This window comes from Mesoplodon bidens (genome assembly GCF_964165515.1).
Source record: "Mesoplodon bidens genome assembly, chromosome: 12".
In the NCBI taxonomy this organism is placed as follows: Eukaryota; Metazoa; Chordata; class Mammalia; order Artiodactyla; family Ziphiidae; genus Mesoplodon; species Mesoplodon bidens.
The window spans coordinates 35,170,291-35,196,700 of record NC_138168.1 but is presented as its reverse complement, the minus strand read 5'-3'; the positions used below and the strand labels follow the sequence as shown (position 1 = coordinate 35,196,700).

The window sequence follows — 26,410 nt, the reverse complement described above, 5'->3', positions numbered from 1 at the left end:
TACAAATGAAAGTCAGGAACAAGACGTCAGTGTTACTTAACATTGTTCTGGAAATACTATCCAATGCTGGAAGATGGGAGAAAGAAATGAGAGGCGTGATTTTTGGAAAGAAGGCTGTAAAATTATCATCATTTGCAGACAATATGATTTTGTATTAGAATACTCAGGAGAAGAGACCAAAAACTATTTGGAACAATAAGTAAGTCGGCAGGTTACAAAGTTAATAGATAAAAATCAGTAGCTTTAGGAACTCTAGGATCAAAAAAGATCATTAAATGGTAAATCATGCCACGCCCTTGAGTAGGAAGACACAATGAAGTAAAGATTAAAGATGTCAGTTTTCCTTAAAGTAATCTATGTGTTCAATGAACTTCCAGGTAAAATGCAAACATAATTTGTTGTTTGTTTTTTAATAGAAAAGTTCACCTAAAAACTATGAAAATGCTCAGGAAAATTCTGGAAAAGAAGAGTGATGGAGGGAGCACTAGTCCCACCAGATAATAAAGCACATTATGAAGCCATAGTACTGATATTTGTGGATCAACAATGAAGATAGAGTCTCATTTGCAACCAAAGGATCTGGTGCATTCCCACACATAAACTTTTAAAAAGTCAGAACAAAAGTTATTTATTTGACCCAGAGGGCTATTGATATGGGAGAAATAAATGGAACAGAATAGAGTCTAGAAACAGACCAACAGGAAGGAAGGGAACATTGGCAGTTCCCTTGGCAAAGGATTACATTTCTGTAGTTAAAAACAAAGCAAATAGGGCATTCCCTGGCAGTCCAGTGGTTAGGACTGTATGCTTTCACTGCCGAGGGCCCAGGTTCAATCCCTGATCGGGGAACTGAGATCCCACAAGCTGCGCAAAACAAAACAAACACAAAACAAACAAACAAAACCCCAAGACAACAGTGCCATACTATTTTTGTTTCTGTTTTATTTTATTTTTTCCTTCTCCTGCTTTCAGAATGGCAACATTTAAAGTATTGATACCAGTGCTGTCTAGGTTATGAGTGAACGGGTACTTTTATGCCCTGTTTGTGGTAAATTGATGCAAACATTCTGAAGGGCAATTTTGTGTTTATATCAAAACGTTTAAATGCATGAAATTTACCCTAAGATGTATTTGCAAAATTTGCCAAGATACACAAAATGATATTGCAGTGTTATTTATAATAGGGAAAAAAGCAGGAAATATATCAATGAGAAATTAGCTGAATTAGTGTATCGCATCTGTAAGGTGGAATGGGGTGGATTTGTATGTGCAGATATAGAAATACCTACAAGATACATCATTCAATGAGAAAAGTAAGGTGCAGAACAGTGTATAAAGTATCATTCTTTTGGTGCAAATCCAAGAATAGAATTTCATACATATTTATCTGGAAGAGATCAGAAAAACTGTGAGCAGTATTTACCAAGGGGCAGAGGGATTATTAGATTGGAGGTTGGAGAGGGAAAAACTCATTTTCTACCTGCCTTCAGTGTTTGGATTTTCTAATATTTTACCTGAATTTTCTTTTGTTGTTTGTATAATTTGCTTGTTGACAATTTGCATGTCATCAGAATGATGAGGTTTTAGACTAATTTTTTTTTTTTTTTTTTTACGCGGGCCTCTCACTGTTGTGGCCCCGCGCCCTGCGGAGCACAGGCCCCGGACGCACAGGCTCAGCGGCCATGGCCCACGGGCCCAGCCGCTCCGCGGCATGCGGGATCCTCCCGGACCGGGGCACGAACCCGTGTGCCCTGCATCGGCAGGCGGACCCCCAACCACTGCGCCACCAGGGAAGCCCTAGACTAATTTTTTATTTCCTTACATTTCCCTGTTTTTATAACACATACACACACACCTTAATGTTATTTTTCAAAAGCCCAGTTCAAATGTTAAAAATAAATAGCAGGGATTTCCCTGGTGGTGCAGTGGTTAAGAATCCGCCTGCCAATGCAGGGGACACGGGTTCGATCCCTGGTCTGGGAAGATCCCACATGCCACAGAGCAACTAATCCCACGAGCCACAACTACTGAGCCTGCGCTCTAGAGCCCACTAGCCACAACTACTGAGCCCACGTGCCACAACTACCAAAGCCCGCGTGCCTAGAGCCTGTGCTTTGCAATAAGAGAAGCCACCGCAATGAGAAGCCCACGCACAGCAACGAAGAGTAGCCCCCCGCTCGCTGCAACTAGAGAAAGCCCACATGCAGCAACGAAGACCCAATGCAGCCAAAAAGAAATTTTAAAAAATAAATAAAATAAATAAATAAATAGCAAAAACACCCCAAGCCTTCTCATACTCAATATATGTATTAGTCAGCAATCCTCATATTTTATATGTACTCTTCAAGCTTATTTTAAATATGTTGTTGTCACTCTTTGTCATATTTTGGCCTCAAACAGTGTTATTCTGACCTAAATTTAATACTGGGCCTGCATAGTTAAATAAATTGACAAAGAGCATTTAGGTTAAAGGGCATAATTGCAAATCAAAACGTATAGCTAGATAAATACACTGCATTAAGTAAGAAACTCAACCTTCTCTCTCATCTAAAGATTTTTTTTACCATTTAGCAAATATTTGCTTTTTTTTTTTCTTAGTATTTCTTGGTTCAGAATAGGCTATTTAGCAGTGATTCTTTGAAAATTAGTTTAGGAGCCCCCGACTGTTCACCATTAAGAAAAAAACAAATCTTGAACTAGTTCAAAGAAACTATTTTAATTAGAGATAAAAAGCTTTTTGATTCCTCCTCCTTAATACTTTTTTGTATCTGTTTAGCTACTCCCTAGTCACTGCCAGTTGCCTTAAGCAGGCCCCTGATTCCTCTTCCCTGGAATCTACAGTAGCCGCCAGGCAGGTTTCCCTTCTGCCTCCAGTAGTGCTCCCTGCAATGATCTTTCTAAACCATAAATCTGACTCTCTCACTCTGCAGTTACATAAGTCCCTTCAAGACTCCTCATTGCTTTCAGAATAAATCCAGGCTCCTCTGTGAGGCTCTCTGTGACCCAGTCCTTACCACTAACTAATCTTTCCCCTCCCCAGTTTTGCCTCTCACTCTTTAAAGCTGAGCCTTGCTGGTCCAAGTCCGCTTTCACTGTGGTTAGGCCTGTGTCTTGGGTCAGGCTCTAGTAGCGGTCTATGCGTCTATCCAAGCTATTAAAACATATCATCGTACCTATCAGTCCCCACTGGACTCTGGAAACCCTGAAAGTGGGAGCTCTTCTCACTAGTGTTTGATGTGTAGTCGATGTTTCGTAAATGTTAAGTCTGTGAAAAATTGTATTATTCAATAGATTACCAAAATATATCTTTGCACTGTAAAAAAAAAAAATAGTCGACATGAATTGAATATACTTTGAATGCTCTTGAAATGTAGTATATATAGCCTTATGTATGTATGGTTACTACTGATTTGGATAATTCTGTTGAATGTTGATTTATTTAGTATGTGAAAGTATTGTTATAAAATGTATGATACTGTTGTTCTTTATTAGTTCATATCATATGCTTCAAAAAGTGATACTGTTTTTTCAGTCTGGGTGATCTTGGTTTCTCTGTTTTATGTAGCTCATTCAACTGATTCTGAATCATCTGACACTACCAGACCTGTGTAGATTAGCACAGACTTGCAAACTACTGAACCAGCATTGCTGTGATCCTCTGCAGTACATCCACCTCAATCTGCAACCATACTGGGCAAAACTAAATGACACCTCTCTGGAATTTCTGCAGCCTCGCTGTACTCTCGTCCAGTGGCTTAATTTATCTTGGACTGGCAATAGGGGCTTCATCTCTGTTTCGGGATTTAGCAGGTTAGTGCCAAGCCTTGTTGAGGTTATTTAAATCAGCAGGCTATACTTACTATGTAGTAGTTTTGATAATAAAAGTTTGAAATTATATATCATGTACTTTAGATCATGTTCAGAGTGCTTCTGCTTACAAAAGTGGATGAGTTAGTTTCACTGTCCTCTTCAGCTAGACTTCATAAGATGGAGGGAAATTATGCCCTTTACCTCATATTTTTTAAATCCCAAGTAACTTTCAACAGAGCTCCTTTTTGTCTTTCTCATATTTTCAGCACAGATGATTAACACATTTTAAAAACTATTTCCAAATCAAAATCTACCTCCCTAATGTGATTTGTCAGAAATAGAAAACAATTTATTATAGAACATTTTTAATTAAATCTTAATTACATGTGCAATACATCACCCAAATTTAGAAGCTCATTTAAACTAATTATGTTGAAAATGCAATTGCATGTTAAATAGGCGACCACACTTGCAGACCTGCCCAGGTGTTTCTGCTCCTTTCTATTTAAGCATTTAGTTTCCTTACTATTAAATGTCACCTGTTAAACATTTGAAAGCTTGCACGAGTACATATTCATTTAGTAATGCCATAGTCTTTTTTTTTTTTTTTTTTTTGCGGTACACGGGCCTCTCACTGTTGTGGCCTCTCCCGTTGTGGAGCACAGGCTCCGGACGCGCAGGCTCAGCGGCCATGGCTCACGGGCCCAGCCGCTCCGCGGCATGTGGGATCTTCCCAGACCGGGGTACGAACCCGTGTGCCCTGCATCGGCAGGCGGACTCTCAACCACTGCGCCCCCAGGGAACTCCCCATAGTCATTTTTCTTGTGAAAGAAACAGGTGTTTTTCTGCTAACCTTGATGGTTATTCTCATTGTATGTTACAGTATAATCCTTTTCATTAAGTTAAATAACGAAGAAGTAGACACTTTGGGGAAATTACCTGTTATTTTTGATTAATGAATAATCTCCTATCATGTTTTTAGAAGTTAGAATGAACTACATCCCTCCCTACACATAGCCCCAGTGGATACATTCCTGAACAGTGGTTTATGAATTAGAAATCTATATTTTGAGCTTTGTTCCCCTTGACTTAAAGTATAAAAATAAAGATGCAGTTCCAGAAATAAATATTTGATACCATTAGATTCAGATGAAGTCATGTTTGAAATAGTACCAATGTGTTCAAAATGCTAATATTGATAATTTATGCATCAAAGTAAAAAATAAACACAAGCAGTAATGGCTTATAGCACATGTTGAAACCATGGATGCACTGAGTTTCTTTCTTTTCTGCCAGAAATAGAGCCAGGGGAAGGGGTTCTTACATAAAACATGCTGGGATTGTGGGTCAGAGTCTAAAGATTTTACAACAGGCTATGTATACAAAATTCTTTTTTATTATGTAAATTTGCTTAAAAGGGTATATATATATTATATATATATTATATATATATTATATATATAATATATATTATATATATATAATATATATAATATATATATAGTAGAAAAATAAGGCATTTCTTTTTGGCAGTGTGATTTTGGTAAATTTTTATAGAATCCACATTTTGAAAATTACTGGATCTTTGACAGCTCTCCAGTGGAACACAAGCTTAGTCCTTTCTACTTCCTTTTGCTGCAGACACACACACTTCATTGGCTAATTTTCCTCGCTATTAATGGGACCAATAAGAACTGAAGCTAATGATGACTGTGGGTATTCAGAGCATGCACTATAGATCATAAGCCAAGACTAACTGACTCTGAGAGCAGATAGAACCATTGGTATCAGTAAGCATTATTTTACATTATAAGGACTTTTGGGTGTTTTAATCCCTCATAGCTCTTTTTTCAATGTTTCCCACCATTAGGAACTTACTGTTTGTTTTCACTCTTGGTGTGTAAGGCATTATGGTGAGTGTCGTGGACCATGTAAAGAGATAGATAATATAGTTCCTGCTACAGAAAAGATAAAGATATAAGAATAAACATTTAAACATATCCTTCCTATATTTTTATAAATAAAATAACAGGGAGGCAACTAATGAGTTAAAGAAAATATTGGTAATGAATGGCTGAAGTCCAGCTTCTTTGGCAAAATGTTGCATATAACCATGGTATAATGAATAAAATGTAGAGATAGTATTAAATCAGTTTTTAAAAACTTGATGTAGCTTCTTCGGGTGCATGAGCAGAAACATAAGTTGTGAGAAGAAAACTTCGCAATGCTATTGTTAAAATCTTAGACACGTGTTGGATAAAGATCTTCTTTTATGAGGTTAAAGCTCCAATCTACTTTCTCACCAGCAATTTCTCTTCCATTTTCAATTCAGCCATTTAGTTGCCGCGGGGCTGTTTAAATAATCACAAAAGTACATACATAAATTTAAGTTTTCCATATTTCACAGGAGTATTTCAGCCAGTAAAACCATAAATCTTGATAGCATTCCTTTAAGTACAGTCATTGTTCTCATTAAGAAAATAAAAAGGTTAAATAACAGGGAGAGAGAATCTTTTTTTGGGTGGGAGATACTGGCGTTTTGCCTACTGATTGCTGTTGGCCCCCTTGACTTGACTGCTGAATTGATAGTCATTATGGCTTATAGGCAGCATCCCCAGAATAAACAATAAATATTCATGGCTTGATTTTTAATGAATAATCTATGAGTAAGTATGGTCTATTTATGCTCATTACTGTGAAGAAGACTTACTTGTAATACTTTAAAGAAAAAAAGTACATTTTTAAAATAGAGACCAATGATGATGAGCTTGCTTTTTGAGTAAGTCTTTGGGAAAAGTTTGATATAGTTTATTTTTGTTACCTAAAAACCTTATCTTCACAAGCTGGAATTGTTTCACTGGATTTTAAAGAGCTTAGGAATTTATTTTATTCAAAATAACAGGGAAATTGGAATAATAAGAACTTAAAACTTTTAATCAGTTATTAAAATCCTATTCTATCTACAGATTTGTGATTTGTAACTTCAAGTACTGCTCATTTATATCATTAGTCATTAAAATCACATCTACTGTAATTCCACTTTTCTCTTATAATACACTTCCGTAAAGTCTTGGATATGCCTTTGCCTCCCTGCCTGTTGGTGCTCTGAGGCTTAATCATTATCATTCTGATGTTCAAAAAGTCTTAGGTTCTATTTAGTTTTCCTCTATCATTTTTCTTCAGATAGTTGCTCAAAATAATCACCTTGAGCTCCACCTCAGTTATGTAGAGATTTCTATCCCTCGCCCTTCTACTTGTTCCCTTCAGAAAACATTACTGGATGCTTTCTAGATTCAAGAACTTGATGTTTTGACACAGAGCTACAGTTTTCTGGAATAGAGAGCTTTTTGCTTATTCATATATTTGTTTATTCAGTTGCCTGCCTGTGTTTTACACTGTTGTCTCTTTTAGGTGGTCAATTCCTAGAGATTAAAGACAATTTAAGACTTTCTTTTCCACTTCCTTCTACCATTGCTAGATAGTACCATACACAGTTAAGCAAGAAGTTTTGTTTTGTTTTTAATTACTTTATTTTGGATCAGCTATAGTAAATAATGCTCCAGCTATTTGGGATTAAAATTATCTTAAATATACTGTCTTATAAAACTCAAGTGAGGGTCAGCTAACAAAACATGAGATTAGCAATCGGAAGCCGTGGATATTTATACCTAATTCTCCGCTTTACCTTGATACTTCAGGCAGCTTGTAAGGATTAGTGCCTTTTATTTTGTGATGAATAAACTCAGATTAAATCATTCATTCATGTGATGTTAATTATTTTAGGGTGCAAGTTACCATTTAGTAAATTACTTTTTATGTACTTATATTAATCTAGACAAATGAATTCACCTCATAAAGATAAGCAATTTATTTCTCTCTCCAGAGACTCCATTTCTCGGAGCAAGAAACCTCGTTTGGGATTGTTTATCTGAACTTAGGTCTTCTCTTAATACCCTCAATATCAAGAAATACTTGATGAGAATTCATAACACGGTATGAACAGGCTGCAGGAAGTAGACAAGCTATAATTCTCCTTTCAAGTGACCAGTATCACAATTGAGATGAATAAATAGATGACCAAGACAAAAACATGTATGTAATTATGCGTTAAAATAAAACTTTATGAGGAGCATTAAGGAAAGAAACAAGAGTGGTGTTCAGCTAATTAATTGATTCTGCTGCTAATTCTGCCTTCTTGGAATGGAAATATTATGAAAAAGTAGGTAGTGTAGATCTTGTAAGTTTAGGAAGAGAGACTATGGGGATATTGACCAAATAATCTCGGTAAAAATATGCAGTATATAAAAAGGAAGAGAGAGAGTCATAAAGGTAGATAAGCATGATCATTATCTTTATTGTGCTTCCAAATTTTTTCATTCATTCAATCAATTTGGGATGTTTTCTAGTCTATTAACAGTTGGCTTTCTGTTGATTTACTTTCTGTCTTTAGAAGGGAAAAGTTCATTAATGAGAGCAAAGAGAAAAGAAATATCAAAGTATTCCAAATCCAATACCAAAAAGAATTGTAGAACAAAGTGCTTTGCCAAATAATGAAGACCTTCAAGAGATAAGATGCCTAAAGATTTTAATTTTAAGAGTGAATATACTCATTTAACTTTTGTAATCTGCAAATAATTTTAGAAGTATCAAATCAAAATAGGATACTCCAGATCTCTGACACCCTACATTCATTTCTAGATTGCTAGCTTATAAATAGTGATGAAATAGCCATAACTCAGAGTACGGTAAAAATGTTAATTTTGTCATATTTCTTAGGAGTTTGACCCTCTTAAGGGAAAAATTCTCTGAGTCCATAAAACTTAGTTTGTTCCAGAGTAGAGGAAATTGAAATTCTTCAACTGAATTTTCACCATTGGAAGATTTATTCAACAAAGTCATCCAGTGTTTTTTACATGCCTGACATCATGCTAAGTACTGGGTACACCAAGAATCTGTTTCAATTGCTGAAGGATTTGAGGCACCTTATAAAACTCAATGCAAACAAATCAGTATGTAAGGAAACTGTGGTTAACAGAAAAATAAATTATGGTTGAGAAATAGGTGAGCCTGAGTTCAGTTCAGTATGAAGAAGGTATGTCATCATGTAGTACACACTGCCTCCCTTTGAAATAGGTCCTGAGTCTGAATATTGAGCACGGCATTCAGTGCCACCACCGGATCCAGTGCACCATCCTCTCTTCCCTGAATACGATCGTGGTGTCCTGAGGGTCCCCCTGTTTTTACCCCTGTTCTCCTTCAGTCTGTGCGGAGCACAGAAACCAGAGTGACCCTGTTAAAATACCAGCAGGGGCTTACGTGGTGGCGCAGTGGTTGAGAGTCCGCCTGCCAATGCAGGGGACACGGGTTCGTGCCCAGGTCCGGGAAGATCCCACATGCTGTGGAGCGGCTGGGCCCGTGAGCCATGGCCGCTGAGCCTGCACGTCCAGAGCCTGTGCTCCGCAACAGGAGAGGCCACAACAGTGAGAGGCCCGCGTACTGCAAAAAAAAAAAAAAAAAAAAAATACAAGCAGGTTGTGCCACACCTCTGCTCGGCACCCTCTGATGATTAAGGATCCCATCTCCCTCAAAATAAAAGCCAGAGTCTTTATAGGACACACACTCTGAACTGCCCCGTACCTCTCTGATGTGCTCCCCATTTCCCTCACTTTGAGCCTCCTGACAGCTCCGTGCTCTAGGCATTGTCTGAGCTGTCCTGCCTCAGAGCTGCTGTGCTTGCCCCTCCCTTCACCTGGAGTGCAGCTTCTCCAGGGAACTGCTTTGCTCACCCCCTCACTTCCTTTGGGTCTTGATTCACCTTCTCAGTGAGGCTTCCCTTACCACCCTGTCTACCCTTGACCCTTCCTGTTGTCCTTCTCTGCTTTAATTTTCTCCTTGGCACGTTTCACTCTCTAATATACTATTCATTTTACTCATTTAATTTATTTGTTTATGGTCTACCTCTCCTCCCAAAATGTAAGTAAGCCCCATGAGAGCAGGAACTTTGCTTTGCCCACTGCCAACTTCCAAGTGCCTAGAGTAACTTGTGGGTCGTAGTTGGAGCTCAATAAATATTTGTTGAGTGAATGAATTAAGGTGCTTGATGCAAACTGGCAATTTAGCTACTATAATACAAAGGACACAGCAGTGAGACAGGTCGGAGGAATTTAAGGAGAGGGAATAGCGAGAGGACTATCTGAGAATTTGAAGGAAGGTGAGGGCGGTTGTGTGAAATGCCACAATAAATCAGGTAATACAAGGCCTGGAAAGAAAGGCCATTTAATTTGGCATTTAAAAGGAAAGGATGAATTCAGGGAGAGCAGAATATACGCTGCAGTGGATTAAGAATAAAGGGATGTTCTTGGATGTTTGGGTGTAAATAAGATGTGTGGGCTACTGAGTTATTTGCAACATATAAAATTTGTAGCAATTAAATTTTTTAATTGTTGTTTGAATGTGTGTTGGCCAAGATTTCACTTTTATTTTAATGTTCGTGGGGTACTTTGGTCTTTGCAAACTGCTTTCACATTATCGTGGGATGTTCAAAACCACAGGGTGGTGAATGCTGTTAATATGTTTCTAGTCTGCCTTCTACATCTGAGGAAATGCTGAGACTTGGGTAAATGCCTTTTCCAAGGTCACATGCTAGGAAATGGTGGAACAGGGCAAAATATCCATCTTTTGACTTAGAAGTCCAGTGTTACTTCCTTTACTTTCATAAGTGATTGATTTAGTCAGTTTTATTTTGCAGGTATATTTGTAAGCTAATAATTAAATCATGTAGAAAAAAGATGTGGCATAAATAAAATAACAGTATGTGACTGATGTGACACTGAGATGGGCAAGAAAACGTCAAGAGACCTGGACAGGGATGAGTGGTGCGCTTGTTTAAGGGATAAACAGGCGCACCACTTGTTGATAAAGTTTCAGGGATAAGAATACTTGTAGGCTCACATTTTACTTTTATTATCAGATGATGATTATGGAAAGGACTGTTTTCCCCCCATCTGTAATGTAATGAAGATACATATTGTTATTACTACTCTGATAAAGGGTTTTGTATCCTCCACATGAAGTTATTTCTGTGTATTTTGTGTGAAGCTGCAATTGAATATCTTGTAATAATTTCAGCGTCAGTCTAGGCATTAAATAGTATCAGTTACAAGGAACATATCTCAACAGTATAGTTAAACCAACCCAGAAATTTTCTTAGTTGAGAGGAGACTAGTCTGATTTGTTTTGAGGTCATTTAGAGATGGCACTTTGTGTGCCACATTCAAAATAAATTATCCAGTACTGAATGGGTACTGTTTAGGGAGAAATATCTTCCAAGAGTTTTAGAGTTTTGTTATGTTTTGTTTATTGGCTCTCCCAGCTCAGATGTGAATTACAGGTAAGTAGAAGAAAAGCACCCTCCGCTTTCTTAATTTCCCACGTAGCAGTAGCTGACCTTTTATGTGATGTGAATCCATTTTATCTTCTTAGGTTGATATATTTTAGCCTAACCGTGCCTGTTTTGGCATGTAGTAAATGAGAATTTAAGTGAAACAAGTTTTTTATTTTCCCTAATAGAAATCTATTTTTTCTGAAGGTGTCTGCTTAGAGTCGATATAATTCCAAAGTACTTGCAAGAAATATCTTTTAGTTTTATGAAATTCACACGGAACATTGTTTTTACAGGTTTCTGAAGGTCTGTGGATCTGAATTAGTGCGTCTTGAATTATCTTGCAGCCACTTCCTTAATGAAACTTGCTTGGACATTATTTCTGAGATGTGTCTAAATCTACAGGACTTAAATCTCTCATCCTGTGATAAACTACCACCTCAAGCTTTCAACCACATTGCCAAATTATGTGGCCTTAAACGACTCGTTCTCTATCGAACAAAAGTAGAGGTAAGATTTACACCTCTGGTAGTGTTAATAGCCAACCGAATATTTAGTTACCTGTAATTGCTCATAATAATGTGATTTCTGATTTTCAAATAGTTTAAGTGTATGATGCAACCTGACTATTCTAAAATCATCAGAGCTGGCTGATTCAGTCATTTCAGAATTAGTCTATTGTGTTGTGGTTATTTTTCATTTTAAGAAAATGTTATCCTCTGTGCTCTTAGAATTTTTGTACTGCTGTTTACGTTTCTAGATAAAGAAGCAAGCAATGGGCTGAGGTGAGCCGAAATGCAGGCAGGGAATGAATTAGAGAAAGAGGTGGGAGGAAAGTATGTAGGAGAACATTTGCTTGGAGTGGGAGGAAGCAAAGTGGAGTTTATCCAGGACCAGACTTTGGAGTTAAAATCCCTAATACATAGTTTAGGAGTCTCATTAAAGAAAAATGGAGTCATATACTATTTATTGATCTGCTTGGTTTTTTTCACATAGCTCTAGGACATCTTACCAGGTCATTACATATACTACCACCTGACTGTTTTCATTTTTTTTTTATTGGAGTATAATTGCTTTACAATGTTGTGTTAGTTTCTACTGTAGAACAAAGTGGATCAGCTATATGTATACATATTACATTTTACCATAATCTACTCAACTGTTCCCCAAATGGTCAATATGTCGGTTTTTCCAGCTGTTTTTCTTTTACAAACCATCTAGCGATAACATTATTTTGCACAGAGTTTTATATGTACCGGTTACTATTGCTATAGGATAGAGTTCTGTAAGTGGTATATCTGGTCACAATATGTGCCTGAGCCCCTGTGATAAACATCCACTTACTGCCATATACTTGTTTCCTCTACTCCAGTAATGTTGGCCTTCTTTCTATTCCTTGAACATTCTGATCCAGTCCCAGCTCACAGCTTTTTCTCCTCTGCCTGTCTGGAATATCCTTCCAGCTCATTACATGGCTGCCCTCTTCTCAACTCAATGTCCAACTTAAATTTCTTTTTTTCAGAGACGGCTTCTTAGACATTGATAAAAGGTAACCCTCCCCCCCCTTCTAGTTTGCTTCTGTCATATCACCCACAGTGTATTTTCTTTTTAGCAACTTTATCACTATGAGATTATCTTACTGGTTTTCATACTGTCACCTGTCTCCTCACGTTGGGATATAAGTTTCATGAAGGTAGGACCCTTGTCTGTCTTTTTCATTGCCGTGTTCCTGGTATGTAGTATCATACTTGGTAAAGATTGGCCATTCAGTAAATATTTAAATGAATGCATAAGATAGCCAAATTACTTTTCCAAAATGGTGTACCCCACTCTAGTGACCCCTTGCCTGTCTTGAATGTTGCCTTGGCCAAGTGTTCAATCTCTCTCTTTCCTCATATCTAAAGTGGAGATAATAAAAATACAGATCTCATAGGGTCATTGTGAGAATTAATTACATGTAATGTACTTAGAGGGTGCTGAACACACAGTAAACTCTCAATAAATATTAGCTACTAATAACAGTAGTAAGAGTATGGCAGTTTCGTGGTATGTTTTACTGTGTGTTAGGAAAGTCTCCTCTCTATTCTTTTTAAACTTAAAATAAATCCTTGTATACTATTCTTTCAGATATATTTTTCAGCAAGGATTTTATTAGCAGTGCCTTTATTATATTTCATTTTGCTCTTTAATAAGGCTTCCTATCTGTTCATATAGGTCTTGTTTTACATCCAAGAACATGTTATAGTTTTCTTCTTTCTGGTTAAATTTAACCCTTCTATTTTTTAGTCTCAGATACTATTTTCTTTTATTTAACTTTAATTGGTTATTGTTAATATAAAGAAAAATTAGGTTATTGTATATTTATCTTGTATCTGCTCACCTTACTGAATGCTTATAATTGTTCTAATAACTTATGTCTTTTGGGTTTTCTAGTGATACAATTATATAATCTGGAAATTAATACACTTTTTCTCTCTGTTCCAGTATTTAAAGTATTGCTACATTAAGTAGAACTTCATAAATAATGTAGAATAATAGAGTCACAATAGGTATCCCAGTTGTATTTCTAACAGAGAGGGAGTTTTTTTTTTAATATTTATATAACAAATATTTGCATGCCTGTTACGTGCCAGGCACTGCTCTAGGCGCTGGAACTTCATTAGTGAACTAAATAGAAATTCCTCATGTAGCTTACTAATTTTATATATTGTTTGATGTTTCTTTCTGATAAGTAGTCTTTATCATTCTCATTTGATTAAGAATATTTTTATCAAAAATGTATATTGTTTTTAAAAATTTTAAAGCCTCCATTACCACACTGATCTTTTTTCTTCTTTTATTTATTAATATAATGACATGTTGAACAATCCTTACATTCCTGCGGTAATTCCTACATGTTTTTAGTTTTTTTTTTAACATCTTTATTGCAGTATAATTGTCCTACATGTTTTAACTTAATACATAGCTGGGTTATTTTCCTAATGTTTTGGAGCCAAGCTTTATCATTTAGAATCCAATATTTTGGATTCTAGCTTTATCACTTACAAACTATGTTACCTTGAGAAAGTTTCTTGACCCTTTGTGCTTCAGTAAAGTGGAGATAATGATAGTATGCCTTTCAAAGAGTTGTTATGAGGATTAAATGATTTAATATATATAAAGTGTCTACAACAGTACCTGGTTCATTGTAAATATTCTTTAAGAGTTAAGAGTTATCAATACTTTTTACATCTGCTTTCTTCAATGAAATTGAGCTGTGTTTTTCCTTTTCATGCCATTTTATCATGTTTGGAGCTGAGATTATGACACCTTAGCAAAATGATTTGTGACATTAACATCTTTTTCTTTGATCTGGAATAACTTTAACAAATGAGAATTATCTGTTAGAATTTATCTATAAAACCATCTGGGTGTATAGCATTTTTTATTGGTAGATCAGAGTAGATATCTTTAGCTTGACGTAGTTTTTAAACTAATCTATGGAAGTCTGAATATAGTATTCCTGGTTTGGGGCAAAATTTTTACCTAGAGTTTAACTGGTGACCTGCTTTGTTGGAAAGAAGACTTTGATTCTAGTTCTGGCCCTACCAGTGACTAGCTTAACTCACATAGTCTCTCAAAGTCCAAGATTCTTTCTTTGTAAAATGAGAGGACTATTGTCCCTGAATGCCAGTTTAAAGATAGTGTTAGCCCATGTTTTCACTGGTCTGTGGTGAAATGACTCGTCATTTATGTGGGTGTAAAATTGTCAGCTCTCTTTTCTTGGGTAGACCTATCTATTCTGGAATTATGCCACACCTGCTTTTTACTGGTGTATTTACTGTTTTATATTGCTCTGTGTGTCTGATATCCTCTGAGCAAGATGATGCCTCATTTTAAAATATTCTGATTAAATTTAACTTTAAGAAGAAATGTAGCATAGTTCATTAATAAGTGAACCTTCAGGAAGAAAAATCGGGTAAAAACCAAAAAATTATATCAACTTGCTAGGCATCTTACATCTGTGATGATTTGTAAAAATATATTCCATGTGATGCTTTTGAAATGTCATAAATTAACATGATCTAAGTGTCAGGGAATCATTACATAGTCCACAGTTTTCTTCCATTTACCCCAAGAAACTGATAGAATATGACTACATATTTTTTTTAAAGTGTGATTTATAGGAATTGAGAAGATTTCATCTCTCAAGAGTGGAGACCTATACATATGTATCCAAGTCTAAATAGCATCAGCTCAGCTTCCCTCAGTTACTTAAACATAGATGTGAAATCACTGTATGACTGCATTAAGTAAAATTTGGTTTGTACCATATGTTACTACCTATTAAAGTTTGTTTTTATTTGTCTATCTGCTAAAATACCATAAAATCATTTATAAATTTACCCTACACAATTTTTCTGACATAGAAAAAATTATACAGTTGATTTTCATTGATCTACGGTTGACTTACAATAAAATAAAAAATAGTGTCATCTTAGTGATATAAATGGCAAAATTCAAAATTAAGAAAAACCTACCCAGGCAGTGTTTACTTTTACAGCTTCCCAGGTCTCTCTGCCTGTACTTTATTCACTTCTGTTATCTTGTCATTCCCACGGGCACCAAGTAACTTAGAGGAATAAAGGGAAAAGACAACACAATCAGCTGGTCTCTTTTAAAACAAACAGAAGCCACAGCACTGGTATTCGCATCCATCTATAAGCACCTCCCTTGTCACTTAGGCAAAGCATTATGTCACCCCCTTTTCCCTTCCATATGTTCACTGCTTCAGTCCTGCACTCAATGATGTTGGTGGATGGGAGAAAACAGAGTGAGAAGACAAGATGTAGGGGATTGGCTTCTCTCTAAACCTTCCACATAATTGCTGGCAGTACATTCAGATGTTATAAACTGTCTTGGAAAGAAGGAATAGCAGTTGACTTCAGATGCCTCTGATGGCTCTAAGGAAATATATGAGGAGAAAAAGAAGATATGAATTTGAACTTCCTGGGAGAGGTTTTTTTTTTTTAAAGGAATACATATTATCCAGTGCCACTTTTACCCTTGTTTTTCTAAACACTACATAATTATAAAGTAAGCAAAAATTAGTATTTCAAAATATTGACTCTATTATAGCTTATAATCTTCAGAGAGGTCAGATTTATGATGTAGTGGAGCTATATTTATGTGCCTATATATAATTTACATTAATAAATGTAATATATTTATGCCATTTTATAAGATTGAAGCAAATCTCTGTGCATAGTGAATACAGCTTTAGAGGATATTGGAGACCTGGGTTTTAGTCCCAAAGTTTGGGAAAACTTACTGAATACGTTGTTTGCTGTCCTAGACATTTCGCATATTATTTAATCCTCTACACTAGTCTATTGAGAGTAGGTGTTACTCTTAAATCTTATATATGATGAAATGAAGGTCCCAAAAGATTAATGTTTCCCAGTGGCACAGAGCAATAAGTTAGAGTCAGGATTTGAACCCAGAATTGGTGGCCTCAGAGTTACAGTGAAAATTGTAAGATACATAAGAGCATAGAATAGTAGTTATTCCAATAGCTTGGCTGCCTCTATCTAAAATAGAGCTTTTCTCTTTACCACTTAATCCTTTTCTAATCCGTAATTGGTAAGGAAATATAACATTGTAAATAAGATACACAACATTTTGATCCAGTGTAAAATGCAAACTATTAAGTTATATTCTGTAAACATTTTCTAGTCTAAAATATCTACTATAGACAAATGGACTTTTGCCTTTTATTTTTATTATGAACAAACTTAGTTTGAAGTCTTAGTTCTGAATTTATAACAACAGTTAGTTATTCAAATTACATTTAGTATCATTTAAGTAATAGTTTGTAGAATCCGTACATGATGAACTACCTCAAGCACATGGTTTATATATATAGGCCAACTCTCAATATTACACTATAGTGGGGAGCGGCATTGGTACATATAATTTCCCCAAATATTTTAGCATGTAAAGTGGTGCATTGTTGATGTCTAGGTAGTGTGTTCTTAAGTGGTTAGGTATAGCCAGACATATTGCAGGTCTGGTTACTCAATAAGAATGAGAAGGCAGGAGAACAAAACTATAGTAGGGTCAGAATTGCCTTATATAGGTAGATCCTGGTGTGCTGATGTGGCACCTCCCTGAGCCAATGGTGAAACAGGCAGTGGGCCCAGGGCACTGGGCTTCTCTGTACCTGACATTTTACCAACAAGGCCTGCCGCATTGACCACTGAGCCTCATGTGTAACCTTGTCAGACACGGGGGCTATATCCCAGTGCATTTCATTTGTACTGCTTAATTGCTGCTTTGGTAGTCAACTGTGTGAGAGCAACCTTAAAACAAGCCCCAAGTGTCATTGTCACCAATTTTTGAGCCCAGCCTTTTATGAGCTGGCCTAGCTCGTTAAGATTTTTCTCCCCAGCTCCACTACTTTGGCTAATACCATAGCTAGTACCCTACAGTGAGAGGAAGCAGCAGTAGGATCTTGTTCAGACTTTAGGTATGGTTAGAACTGCTTAGCAGTGAGGTCTGGGTGTTGATTCAGACATTATTTGATAATTTAAAAGCTGGGAAGATATTTGTTATTTGGTCTGTATCAGAGATCAGTGTCAAAAACCTCAGTCCTAGACAGTTCCAAGGTGATGGAGGAGTAGGAGGACGTGGACTTCATCTCTCTCTACAGATGCATCAGGAACACATATACAGGTGCAACAGTTCTCACAGAACACCAGCTACACACTAGCAGAAGACCTTGGACACTGGAAAAGACTGTAAAGATCCCCGTATAACTGGGTATGACAAAAGAAAGAAGGGAGAAGGAGGAGGAGAGGAAGCGGGATGGGACCTGCACCCTGGGGGGTGCAGGGGTGGGAAGCTGAAGCAGGGGAGAGATTCCCGCATCTGGGGAAGCCCCCTCACTGATGGGGAAATCGGTTGGGACAGAGGGAAGCATTTGAGGCTGTTGGAGGAGGGTGAAGCGACCAATCTGTGGCAGATGGGACCGAATGAAAAAACTCAGTCCTTCTCTTGGCTTTCCCACTTGACAGATTTATGTGCTTGGGTCAGTCACTTATACTAAGCTAAAGGTTTATTTATCTGTTAACAAAAAACTTACCCTATCACATAGGCTATTGAGAAGACCAGATTAGGTCGTACATGTAAACAACAACACACTTTATAAATTAGATGGACTTGTGTAAATGTGAAAATGATAGTATAGGTTTACTCAGCATAGTCCTACACAATCATTCCCAACTTTGTGAAGTATTCTTTTAGGTCTTCTTAAATTGGAATATCTTTTCCATCATGTGCTAAGAGAGATTTAGGCCAAATTACTGCTTTCACACTTACGACCTGTTTCTGGTAAAAGGAATGTTCATTCCTAACTTTAAAACTCCCTAATGGGTAGGACCATGTTTGACTGTTTACTTTTTACAACCAGTACGTAGTACAGTGTCTGGTATTCACTATAGTGAATATGTCTAGTAGATATTCAGTAAACTTGTGTTGAATGAATGAGTGATAACTCTCACTTGTCAATTCATTTTTTCTTTATTTTCTAAGTTAGTAAGCATAAGTTTGTCTTTCTACAGAATAACCACATCAACTAAGCAGAGGGTTGGGTGGATCTACAACTTGGAAAACTTGTAAGAAAATATTTGAACTGTATTTGTCCAGAATTTTTAGCTCTAAAAAATAGTGAAATATAGTTCTATTTGTTTTGTTAGTTTATTTCATGAGATCTTTTTCTTTCTTTAGGTATGTTTAGGATTGTGATGAAAAATCGCTTCATCAGAGAAATAGCAAATGTCTTCTTATAACATCAACCAAAAAAAGAAAATCATTAAATAACCTCTTTTCAGAGTTAGGGGTATACATTTGTTGAATTTCAGCAGTTGTGGAGCAGTAAATGTATGCCTGGTGAAAAACAAGATAGTACTAGGTGATGGAGAGACAGAAATGACCCTCAAGCTGAGATTTAGACCCTGTTTATTGCGTGATCCCAGCATAACTAGTGAAGTGAGTGGTTAAATGCAGTAATTTTCTTTTTACTGAATTTGGTAGATCTTTTAGAATTGTGTAAGCAAGACTTTTAGGCAAAAGATGGGAACTTAGAGCAAACAGGAAGGAGAACTTTAGTTGTACTTAGTTTCTTCTGCCATTCGTGACAAAGAAGTAATTATAGTAGAGTGAGGTATATAATGATTGGAAAGACTTTAAGTACCTGTAGTCCTTTTCATCTCTATTCACAGGATTCTTATTATTTATGGTAAACATTAACTGCAAGTACTTCTTTAGCCATACATGATGATGTATTCTCATGAGAGGAGGGCTATAGAAATTTAACTCATTAAATAGACTTTTAAATACTTAAAAGGAAAAAGCTTTTATTTTGGAATAATTTTAGACTTACAAAAAGTGGCATAAAAAGTAGATTTTCCTACTATATGCATATTTTTTTCCTGAACCATTTGAAAATAAGTAGAAGATATAATTCTCTTTTACTCCTGAAGGGACATATACCTGCAACCTATTCGTAAATACTTGTGCATGGGCTGAATTGTGTCTCCCCAAAATTCATATGTTGAAGTCATAACCCCCAGTACTGCATAATGTGACTGTATTTGGAGAGAGGGCCTTTAAAGAGGTAATTAAGTTAAATGAGGCCATTAGGATGGGGCCTAATCCAATATGAGCGGTGTCCTTTTAAGAAGAGGAGATTAGGACACAGACACACACAGAGGGAAGACCATATGAAAACACCGGAAGGAGGTGGCCAGTTTCAAGCCAAGAGGAGAGGCCTTAGAAGAAACTAACCCTGCTGACACCTGATCTCAGACTTCTAGCCTCCAGAATTGCAAAAATTAATTTCTGTTGTTTAAGCTACCCCCCAGTCTATGGTACTTTGTCATGGCAGTTCTAGCAAACTAATACAACTTACAAAGGATAGCATAAGGATAACTTTTTAACATATTGCATAAAAAGTGACTTCAAGAGAAGTCCTTTGCATTGTCTAAAACAATCTGGATTAGTGTTAGGAATTTGAGCCTATTTACCTTTTCTTTGTTTGGGAAAAAATATCTGAAGTTGGGGGTGAGATGGGGCATGATAGGTAGCTCAGTAAGAATGTCATTCTGTTGCTTAGAAAAAATATCTGAAGTTGGGGGTGAGATGGGGCATGATAGGTAGCTCAGTAAGAATGTCATTCTGTTGCTTAGCAGCAGACAAAAAAACCAAGAGTGTTTTTTTAAAAGTTGGAGTTATAAATGGAACACCTGCATCCAATTTTGATTGCCTCACTTCAAGAATGATAGAGCATAAATTGAAAGAATTTGAAGTAGTGCAAAAACTGATTATAGGTATTGTAGGGGACTAGTATATATGACAGTAATCCATAAATGTGGTTCAGCAACTGTTTACTTGGCCTACTAGGCTGGGATGACAGTTTCAAGGACCCCACTGCCTTCATCTTCAAGAACTAGAAGACAAACAAAAGTAGCTGATCTTTACTTCTGTTGGATATCAACACTCTCCTCCTAGTTTCTTTTTTCTGTGCCAGTTTATTCAGCAGAGTGAATATATAAGTAAAAATGCATACCACCCTGTCTGTTAATGAAAGCACCTGAGCTTTCCTACAAAAGATACATAAACTGTCTTTTGCAAACAGCATGATTTGATTTAGTGCCATGAATTTGCTTTCTGACACATAGATAATGGTGTTCTCCTGACTGCGTTCTTATTTGATTTAGAGAACACATTCCTGTATATTGGTAAGTAGAAGCAGGGATGCTCTTTCTTTTAGTAGAGCAAGTGCATTTAACAGACTTAAGGAAAGGAGTGGCCTCTCACCAGAGCCACTGCTGATTATTAACTAAGATCGAACAATTGAAGCAGGAAGAACCCACTTTGGTCACCTAAATTGACTAATGCAGGCTGTCATTAACTGTCACCTAAAAGGCAGTCCATTTCAGACAGATTTGTTTAGCTAGACAACATATAAAACAAAAGATACTAATAATTACTTTGTTCTTAAACAGAATCAAGAATTAAGATTTTAATAACTTTTACTATATTATATTCTAAAACTAACAAACTTTTAAAAGTCTTTATGTCTCCAGACAAGAATATGTCTATACTTCTTTTCTATCCTGGGTTGCTTTATAGAAGTGCCAGTGGGAAGTGCCAGGCTTTTGGTGGGATTGAGTGTGTGTGACCTGCATGATGGGCTATGGTTCAGTCACAGTTGAGAAGCTTCTTGGGGGTCAGATTCATTATCATCCACATTCATGACAGTAACCAGTATACCGGGTATAAGAAATCTACCTGGTAAGGACGCATTCATTAGAGATAGCTGATTAACACATTCTCTCACTGTTGGCATGTCACAGGGGAAACCAGATCACTGTTATAAGACCTGTCTGGTGAGTTCAGAATGAGAACAGTGAGCATTAGTTATGTGACTTAAATGCTTAAAGGCATCGACACAAAACAGATTGATACCATCCTCTTAACAGGAAGGAAAGACATACTTTTGGAAGAAAATAGATAAAGTCTTTGGACCAGTGCACCCTCTTCAGCTGAGCATCGTTTAGATGAACAGCGTCAATCAACCAATGTGTGCTTCAGATTCCTATGCTCCCTTGATGGTCCAACCCTTACCCCTCTGATCAAAACATTCTTTCTTTTATATAGGCAATAAGGTTACAGTCAAGTCCAGCTGGCGTGCAAACTGCCATGACTTTTTGACTGCACATCTCTGCCATCACCCATCATGGGTTGATATGGAAATTGATCAGTTTAGTCATCTGTGAGCAAAGATGTATTCAACTGTATTATTATAGGAGAGATCCACTACAGTGGTAAAAATAGGCTCTGAAAGGAGACTACAGGGCAAGGCAAATGTGTGTGATTTAGTCTTAGGTTTTGTTCTTTCACACATTTGGGTTTTTGGAATTTAACACATTATTTGAACCTTATACTAAAATTTCTGAGACTGTGGTCTAGAGTAGGTCTACAGTTAGGTTTAGAGAACTTTCCTTTTTTTCCCTCAAAGGCATGTATAAGAGCTTTATTAATTTATGTCATTTATGATCTTGAACACTCTCTTTTTAGAGAACAATCAGAAGTCGTTCTTTTCCACCACAATGCTGATCTTCAGGTTTAACCTATAAAAGACAATATTATTTTCAAGTTGTGATTATGTATCAGTATATAAACTATACCGTATTGTATATTTAAACTGTATAAAAGAACAATTTGGTTTATAGCAAATATCTATAAAGTAATTGAATTGAAATATTCTAAATATAGTTAGTTTCAAGTACTTTAAATAGGTCTTAAAATACTTCAACTTTTATTCTATATTTCCCTTCCCCAAATTTAGAGATTGGAACACTGGGGCAAAAAAAAATTAAATTAGAGAAAGAGAAATTCATACATATATGTAGATGGATCTTCAATTACAATAATTGAGTGATTGTGTTCTTAGGATTTCTTTGGTGGTATTTCTTATGTAAATTTATAAATTTTCATTTAATGAACATACTTTCATAAAATCCTATCTCATTACTTGTAGTTATTGCTGTGATATGTTTGAAATATATCATCAGTGAAAGTATACTTGTGATCAGGTGATGTCACTAGTCTCTCTGTTTTAGCTGGTGCATGTCTGTGATATATAAACTTATCTATTTCTTTAAGATGCTTTCTAGGAATCAGGGTTTGGTTATTTATTTGTTTGTTTTTGCCGTGCCATGCAACATACGGGATCCTAGTTCCCCGACCAGGGATGGAACCTGTGCCCCCTGCATTGGGAGCACGGAGTCTTTTTTTTTTTAAATAAATTTATTTATTTATTTATTTATTTATTTATTTTTGGCTGTGTTGGGTCTTCGTTGCTGCGTGCGGGCTTTCTCTAGTTGCGGGGAGAGGGGGCTACTCTTTGTTGCCTTGTGCGGGCTTATTGCGGTGGCTTCTTTTGTTGCAGAGCACGGGCTCTAGGGGTGAGGGCTTCAGTATTTGTGGTGCATGGGCCACATATAGAGAAATACAGACTTGGGATCCTATCTTCCTATACTGAGTGTTACAAGTAAGGGTTGTATTCTTTATTAAAGATAAGCAACAATTTTTTTTTTTTTTTTTTTTTTTTTTTTTTTTTTTTTTGCTGTATGCTGGCCTCTCACTGTTGTGGCCTCTCCCGTTGCGGAGCACAGGCTCCGGACGCGCAGGCCCAACGGCCATGGCTCACGGGCCCAACCGCTCCGCGGCATGTGGGATCCTCCCAGACCGGGGCACGAACCCGTGTCCCCTGCATCGGCAGGCGGACTCTCAACCACTGCGCCACCAGGGAAGCCCGATAAGCAACAATTTTTAACTGCAAAAATTTTTAATTGCAAAAATTATTAATTAGTTATAATAATTATAAACCTGTATTAATACAAAATATGAACACAGCATTGCATATGTGGTTTATGTAATGTCTCATTATAAAATGTATATGGTATGCATAATTATAACTCTACTAAGCTATAAATGTGGAATATCTAAGCCATTTATGTGAGTATAATAAGTATCAGTTATCATTTTATAAGTATTTTTGCTTAGCACTTTAGTAATGTGGAGCATAGGAGATTTTGAACTTTATGCATAGCATCTCTTAAAAAGCTGTCAATGAAAATTTGAATTCCTGCTTTCTTTTACCTCTTAATAAATTTCCTTGTAACAAGTAGAGGCATTAATAATTCTCTATAACTTAATAGTTATCCTTTGGATTTTGAGGCTGCTGAACAGGGTTAGTAGGTAAATTTTAGGTTGAATATAAAAGGGTTCTTTATTTCTTTTTTTTTAATATTTATTTATTTATATTTTGGCTGCGTCAGGTCTTAGTTACAGCACTCAGTCTCTTCATTTTGATGCGCGGGCTTCTCTCTAGTTGTGGCGTGTGGGCTCAGTAGTTGTGGCACGCAGGCTCTCTAGTTGTGGCGCACGGGCTCAGCTGCTCGGCAGCATGTGGGACCTTAGTTCCCCAACCAGGGATCAAACAAGCATCCCCTGCATTGCAAGACGGATTTTTAATCACTGGAGCACCAGGGAAGTCCCCAAAGGGTTCTTTCTTTATGAACATAAATCCTACTACCAGGTGCCAGCTTTACCTAGAGTATGTTTTGAAAATTCTGTAAAAGAAATTAGTATGGAGCCAGTCACTTCTTAGTGACTCCAGTTCCACAGTGATTTAAATAAGGTTGGCCTTTGTTTAAAAATTGCAAACTCATTTGAAAATGAATCTGCTGCATTGCATTATTAAAGCTTTAACTATTTAAATTGTGTTTTAATTTTATAGAGCTACTCTTGTGCTTCTATTGAATTTTACAGGTCTAACCAGCAGAATTTGTCAATTTGGGAAGCTAAAAGATATCTTAAGTCTTAAGTAAGAGGTTCATAAAATTGTTCAGTTTTTATTTCTGAATACCTTTTTTTGTAGTATACTTAATATAGATTTAATCCATCTATTTGTGTGTTCTACAAGGGTAAAAGTGATGCAAGTACTCGTTAAGGTAGAATTGTTTTCTTAAGTTGGGGGTGGGCGAATTCTTTCTGTGAAGGGCTGGATAGTAAATATTTTGGGCCTTGCAGGCCATATGGTCTCTGTCATAACTATTCAGCCCTGCTGTTGTAGTGTGAAAACAGCTATAAACAATACATAAATGAATGGGTGTGCCATGTTCCAATAAAACTTTATTTACAAAAACAACCAGTGGGCTGAATTTGGTCCATGAGCAGTATTTTCTCAACTGCTCTAAATCACTGAGACTGTGGTCTCTCTAAAATCAGGTCATTTTATGTCTGGAAGTGAAGAGGTAGTTTCTCCTTTTTGCTTTAGCATCAATAGTAGTACTTTAATTCTGAATATTAATAGCATAGAGAAAGAAGATACTAAAGATATTCTAGGAGGAAATCAGTTAACTGGATTTGGAGAGATTGCAAGCTGATCTATAGATGTGTGCTCTATACCTGGGTACTCCCACCATCTCTGGCTTATCATGAGCTCTGCTGGAGAAAGTCAGGAAACTGTTAACTTGTGCTTGCTCACCTCAGTGCTACCAGTCAACCCTTTTATTTATCTCTATTTGACTCCTTGTTACATTCCTCACAGCATCCCTTCCAAGGTCATCCTTATCCCCTTATAGCTTGGTCTCAGCATTTGATCTCACATCTCTTATTTATCAAAGATGTGTGATATTCAATATGAATCTCTTATGTTCTACGTTAGTTCCTTTTTTAAGGTAGGAATGAAAAATGATAATTCTACTACTAAATGAATTTTTTTTTTTTTTTTTTTTTGCGACACGCAGGCCTCTCACTGTTGTGGCCTCTCCCATTGCGGAGCACAGGCTCCGGACGCACAGGCTCAGTAGCCATGGCTCACGGGCCTAGCCGCTCCGTGGTATGTGAGATCTTCCCAGACCGGGCACGAACCCATGTTCCCTGCATCGGCAGGCAGACTCTCAACCACTGCGCCACCAGGGAAGCCCATGAATTTTTTTTTTAATAAATTTGTTTATTTTTTAGATTTTATTTTTGGCTGCATACGGTATTTGTTTTTCTCGTTTTGGCTGCGTTTGGTCTGCGTTGCTGCGCTCGGGCCTTCCTTCCTTAGTTGCAGCGAGCAGGGGCTACTCTTCTTTGCAGTGCATGGGCTTCTCATTGCAGTGGCCTCTCCTGCTGCGGAGCACGGGCTCCAGGCATGCAGGCTCAGCAGTTGTGGCATGCAGGCTCAGCAGTTGTGGCGTGCAGGCTCAGTAGTTGTGGTGCACAGGCCCTGCTGCTCCGCGGCATGTGGGATCCTCCCGGACCAGGGCTCGAGCCCGTGTCTCCTGCATTGGCAGGCGGACTCCCAACCACTGCGCCACCAGGGAAGCCCTAAATGAATTTTTAATTCTCAATTTAATATGCAGACTGTGTAAGTTATTGTAAAATATTTGCCTGAATAAGTATAATAGGCCATGGATTCCTCTTCTACGACTTGAAATTCCTACAGAATGCATCTACCCTTACACAGGTGTTTTCTAGATACATAATTATGAGAATATTAATTCAAAAGTGATCATAATGTATAGTAAAGTTATGTAATTTTCAAGCATGTTTTTAAACCCTGAGTCATGATAAAGGTCACTTCTGAGAAAGTATGTGAATGGATGGAGGGATACACAA

At 36.9% G+C, this 26,410-nt stretch overlaps 1 protein-coding gene across 3 annotated transcripts in view; it reads left to right on the top strand.

Annotated features, from left to right (window-relative positions):
• Positions 1-26,410, top strand: part of FBXL4 (F-box and leucine rich repeat protein 4) — a 71,068-nt gene that overhangs the window by 33,644 nt on the left and 11,014 nt on the right. For all 3 annotated transcript variants that reach the window (XM_081250529.1, XM_081250530.1, XM_081250531.1), the window contains exons 5-6: positions 3,566-3,810; positions 11,488-11,701. In XM_081250529.1, the coding sequence (XP_081106655.1) occupies positions 3,566-3,810; positions 11,488-11,701 (459 nt within the window). The remainder of the gene's footprint in view (positions 1-3,565; positions 3,811-11,487; positions 11,702-26,410) is intronic.